Source organism: Protobothrops mucrosquamatus, unplaced genomic scaffold (assembly GCF_001527695.2).
Source record: "Protobothrops mucrosquamatus isolate PMUCROS unplaced genomic scaffold, P.Mucros_1.0 scaffold21, whole genome shotgun sequence".
NCBI classification, from domain to species: Eukaryota; Metazoa; Chordata; class Lepidosauria; order Squamata; family Viperidae; genus Protobothrops; species Protobothrops mucrosquamatus.
Window position 1 is genome coordinate 343,139 of NW_015386406.1, and position 6,000 is coordinate 349,138.

General features: G+C 40.6%; 1 protein-coding gene across 1 annotated transcript in view; it reads right to left on the reverse strand.

Moving 5' to 3' along the window:
- Nucleotides 1-2,631, reverse strand: part of CRPPA (CDP-L-ribitol pyrophosphorylase A) — a 38,841-nt gene extending 36,210 nt beyond the window's left edge. The window contains exon 1 of the mRNA XM_015810810.1: nucleotides 2,349-2,631. Within this exon, the coding sequence (XP_015666296.1) occupies nucleotides 2,349-2,557 (209 nt within the window). The 5' untranslated portion in view covers nucleotides 2,558-2,631. The remainder of the gene's footprint in view (nucleotides 1-2,348) is intronic.
- Between the last annotated feature and the right edge of the window lie 3,369 nt (nucleotides 2,632-6,000).

Sequence of the window (6,000 nt, forward strand, 5' to 3'; positions counted from 1 at the left end):
AACTTAGGAATGATTTTAGATGTTTTGGAATGCTATGAAATGCACCCAGGGAAACAGATGGCGCTAATATTCCTAGATGCACAAAGGGCTTTTGATAATATAAATTGGAAATTTATGATTCAACAACTAAACGAGATGGATTTTGGGAAAAATGTTATAAATATAATTAAAACAATTTATCATAGACAAATAGCTAAAGGAATCATAAATGGAGACTTTACAGAAAACTTTAATTTTAAAAAAGGCACAAGACAAGGATGTCCATTATCCCCAATATTATTTATATTAACACTGGAAGTACTGAATAGAAATATTAGGCGAGACTCAGAAATTAAAGGACTGGAGATAAAATATGAAAAATATAAACTACAAGCATTTGCAGATGACTTGCGGGCGCAGCTACAGTGGGCTTGGCAGACTGGGTGGGTGTGGCCACTGGATGGGTGTGGCTGTAGTAGTCATGACAGATTGGGTGGACGTGGCCACCTTGATGTTGCTTATGGGGAGGGACATCTGTGGGAGCCGGACAGGGTTGAGGGAGATCCAGGGGGTCTCTGGCGGGTGGGATGGTAGGCTCCCCAATGGCGGCTCCAGGCTGGCTGGCCTTAGGCCAGTGATGGCGAACTTTTAGAGACCATGTGTGCTGGGGCGATGGTGCGTGCCCACAGAGAGGGCTCCGCATGCCGCCTCTGGCATGTGTGCCATAGGTTCACCACCACTGGTATAGGTTCTCCTGCTTGAGGAGGGGACTGGACAAGAAGAACTCTAAGATCCCTTCCAGCTCTATTCTATTATATTCTAAAAAGTCAAATCCTAACCCTACCTTTCCCTGAATAGTTGAACAATTTATCCTAAAATCCCCCAATAACATGCTTCTACCATAAAAAATATCAATTAAAACTAATGATCATGCCAAACTAAATCACTAATAGAATTTTTTAATGTAAAAGTTAACCCAGCAGGCAATCCCCACATTATAAAATGAATATAAGACTACCACTAACCACAACACCTCATCCAAAACCTAGCCCCTCATTAAATACAATCTTGGACCTCAAGAAAACCTACCTAAGCTTAATTTTACACCAATGTCAAGTGTTTTACAGTAAAGGTTACCTTAGTGTTCTTACTTTAAAATTTACCTTGGCAAGGAATCGTGAAGACTAATAATAACTCAGGTACCAACATAACACAAATGTAGGTCCACTACTACTGAAAAAGCTTACACAAAAGCCAATCATTCATTAAATGTAAACATAGACCTTATGGGAGCCCATCATAATTCAAACTGCACTATATCAATATAATTTTTGTACTTTAAAGGCTATGTAAACAGATCACCCTCACATAAAATAAAGACCAACACTATATGGTTATCTAAAAACTCATTCTAAAGCTAATTATTGAAACAAATGTAACCAGAACTCAAGGAAACCTAACCTTAATTATTCCAATAAAAAATAATTATCCTAAACATTACCCTGACAGTTACCCAACACAATAGATTTAACTCTAAAGTTATCCCTCACATCAAACTACACAGCTCAAGTACCCTTACCATTAAACATATTATCTTAATGTCAAGAGAAGTATACCACAAGACTTAAAAAAGCCAATTAGTGCCATTTTGTAGACATGTGTATGTGAATTGCTATCTGTGTGTTATTGATACAAATACAAATGTATGCAGGTGACCTTTAAAAGACCATTCAGGGTCCAGAATTCAACAGTGCATAGGCTAAGGATCATACATCAATTCATGGGGATTGCTGGGAAATTCTGGGAGTTGAAGCCCAGATATCTTAAAGTTACCAAGTTTGAGAAACACTGATGTGGTTAATGCACCAAGCTACAAACTAAAGACTCTGTGAGTTCTTAGGAGCAAAGAGAACTGAATATCCTTAGGCTACTCACTCTCTCCGTCCTAGGAAGGAAGCAATACTGACTCGAAAGCACACAAACTCACAGAGAGACAGAGGAAAATAAGAAATGCATTCAAACCATTCAATGAACCTTATTACTCAGAAAGCACACAGAGTCGCTTTAGATACAGCATGAGAAGTTCAGAGCTGCACCTATGAATTCCATCCTTAACCTTTTCCTTTGCCATACTTCCCACTGTGCTAAGCAGCAGCTTGCCAAACCCTCCATGTCTGAGACAAACTGCTCTTAGTGCTATCATGAGCTTTGCAAAGCCCGCTGTACTCCGCTTCCCTTTGCGCGCATGCGTAGAATGGAAGAACTCTTGGTCTGTCATGCATCTTTTCCCCTCATAAGCACATGGGAATGGGGTGCTGAGTGATACAGATGTGTGGGGACGGAAGGATGCAGCAACAGTATAGCTTTACCTTTCTATTGCCTGCACGGTATAGCTAATGAGCGGCCTCCCCAGCATGAGACAAAATTGCTTCGGAGTGCTGCCACCCAACCTTTCACCGCTTCCTCCGGCAGGTAGAACCGCTGCTACCGATACTGCCGGTGATCGCCGGCAGAGTCCGGTCTCCCCTGCTTCCTCTAAGTCACCGACTTTTCCGACTCCAGGCTCCGGCAACTCCATTACGTGCTTGCCCCTCGGAACCGAATTGCAGCAGGCTGAGCTCAATTGCTTTGCCTTGAATTTGAAACCCAGCCTTTCTGTGAGTCGCAAGACTCCCCCGATTTAATCATCCCACATTCTCATGGGACAATTGATTTTAGTCTCCATTTTTAATTCGTTTCTTTAAAGATTTGCTGGTCCTTTAAAGGACCTTTCGGAAGTGGAAGGGAAGAACGGGCGGAAGACGAAAAAAAGCTATTTTGCCTACTGCGCACGCGTTGCGCTCTCTAGTCAGACGGAAAGCAATTGACTGAAATAGCAAAAGCTTCACGTCTCGCTACTTGGTTCAGACGGTGCCCGCTTTTTATCTGATTGGATTATGATGTACCTTTCAAATATTTTTATTCATGTATATTTGCTGTGTTGACTAGAAAAAAGCTTTTAGAAATCAGTTTCAGAGAGATTCCAATTCTCGTCTTTTGCCTCAGAATCTTATCTTAAATATTAACTGCTGTATTCTACCATGAAGTACAAGTTAAAATATGTTTTCTATAAATATAGACTATCGTAGATGCAAGTAATCTCTACGGGTGGACACATGTTCAGTATTTATCTTCTGAGAATAGTTGATGTCCCCTTAAAGCTTAAGAATACTGACACTTTAGAATATAGTGATTTTTATGCTCTATTTTTTTAATTAAAAACTTTTGAAAAATTAAAAAGGGGCAATGCAAATTGGGCACCATGAAAGGTGCCCGTGATACCATGTTGCTGTAACGGAACTTAGTATTTCCTCAGAACTTGGGGAACATATTTTTGAGAACTGAATCCTTCTGAAGCACTCCATGCTCTTCAGTCTATCTGTTTGGAATAATCTGGAGATAGAGCTTCTCAAATGCAGAAATGCTAGTTATGTCTGCAGCCTACTCCTGTCAAACACCATGGTTGAGAAATGCACAGCAAAATGTCCATTAAGCTTCAGAAAGACAAAAACAAGAAGTGGATTTACAGCATATCAATATATAAGAAGGGACAGTGAAGAAGGCAGTCAACAGACTTTGATGGTTTCATTGTCATGCTAAAAAGTTTATCATGTGGCCTTGCTGTGTCAAATATTTGAGGAGATGTACTTGAGTCCATGCCAGATTGACTGATAATTTGATTGCTGTCTCCCAATTGCCCAACAGTAAAGATAAGCCACTGCATGCCTGTTCTAAAATTAGGACAATGAGGGGTGATAATCTGGAGATATTGTAAGTTGCTAGCCAATTCTTTGCTTTAGTAACAAAACCAGCTCATCTAGACTATGAACCAGTCTGTCTAATATTTGGAGCAAAACCTAGTAGGATATCAGATAAATCAACTATTCCCCAAGATGAACTTTAATAACATTTAATTAGGGCTGACCCCTTTATGGATTACTGCCTTGTCGTGGCGAAGGGGCTTACATAACTTAATGAAGCTATGAGCTATGCCGTGCAGGGCCACCCAAGACGGACAGGTCATAGCAGAGAGTTCTGACAAAATGTGATCCACTGGAGAAGGAAATGGCAAACTACTCCAGTATCTTTGCCATGAAAACCCCATAGACAGTACTAAAAGGCAAAAAGATATGACGCTGGAAGATGAGCCCCTCAGGTCAGAAGGTGTCCAATATGCTACTGGGGAAGAGCAGAGAGCTAGTACTAGTAGCGCCAGAAAGAATAAAGCAACTGGGCCAAAGCCGAAAGGACACTCAGCTGTGGATATATCTGGTGGTGAAAGGAAAGTCCGACGCTGTAAAGATCTTTTCTCCATAGAAACCTGGAATGTAAGATCCATGAATCAAGGCAAGCTAGATGTAGTCAAACAAGAGATGACAAGACTGAACATCGACATCTTAGGAATCAGCGAACTAAAATGGACAGGAATGGTGAATTTAACTCAAATGACCATCAGGTATACTTCTGCGGGCAAGAATCCCTCAGAAGAAATGGAGTAGCCTTCATAGTCAATAAAAGAATAGGAAAAGCAATATTGATATACAATCCCCAAAATGACAGAATGATCTCAGTTCGAATCCAAGGCAAACCATTCAATATCACAGTAGTCCAAATCTATGCCCTAACCACTGGTGCTGAAGAGGATGAAATTGACCGATTCTATGAAGCCCTACAGCACCTTATAGAATTAACACCAAAAAATTGATGTCCTTATCATCATGGGGGAATTGGAATGCTAAAGTAGGAAGCCAAAAGATAACCGGAATAACAGGCAAGTTTGGCCTTGCAGTACAAAATGAAGCAGGGCAGGCTGATAGAATTTTGTCAAGAGAATACGATGGTTATAACAAACACTATTTTCCAACAACCAAGAGACAGCTGTACACATGGACATCACCAGACGGTCAACATAGAAATCAGATTGACTTTGTGCTCTGCAGCCAAAGATGGAGAAGCTCTATACAGTCAGTAAAAACAAGACCAGGAGCTGACTGTGGCTCAGATCATGAGCTTCTCGTTACAAAATTTAGGCTTAAATTGAAGAAAGTAGGGAAAAGTACTAGGCCACTCAGGTATGAACTAAATCATATTCCTGATGAATATACAGTAGAGGTGACAAATAGATTTAAGGAATTAGATCTGATAGACAGAGTGCCTGAAGAACTATGGACGGAGGTTTTCAACATTGTACAAGAGGTAGCAACTAAAACCATCCCAAAGAAAAAGAAATGCAAGAAAGCAAAATGGCTGTCTGAGGAAGCTTTGCAAATAGCTGAGGAAAGAAGGGAAGTGAAAGGCAAAGGAGAAAGAGAAAGATACACCCAGTTGAATGCGGAATTCTATAGAATAGCTAGAAGAGATAAGAATACCTTCTTAAATGAACAGTGCAAAGAAATAGAAGAAAACAACAGAATAGGGAGGACCAGAGATCTCTTCAAGAAAATTGGAGATATGAAGGGAACGTTTCATGCAAAGATGGGCATGATAAAGGACCAAAATGGCAGGGATCTAACAGACAGAAGAATTAAGAAGAGGTGGCAAAATTACACAGAAGAACTATACAAGAACGAGCTTAACATCCCAGATAACCACGATGGGGTGGTCACTGACCTCGAGCCAGACATCTTAGAATGTGAAGTGAAATGGGCCTTAGGAAATCTGAGCAACAACAAAGCTAGTGGAGGTGACAGTATTCCAGCTGAGCTATTCAAAATCTTAAAAGACGATGCAGTAAAAGTGCTACACTCAATTTGCCAGCAATGCCAAAGAATGCTCAAACTATTGCACCATTGCACTCATTTCACATGCTAGTAAAGTTATGCTTAAAATCCTACAAGCTAGACTCCAGCAGTATGTGGATCGAGAACTACCAGAAGTACAGGCAGGATTTCGAAGAGGCAGAGGAACTAGAGATCAAATTGCCAACATACGCTGGATCATGGAGAAAGCTAGGGAGTTCCAGAAAAACATCTACTTCTGCTT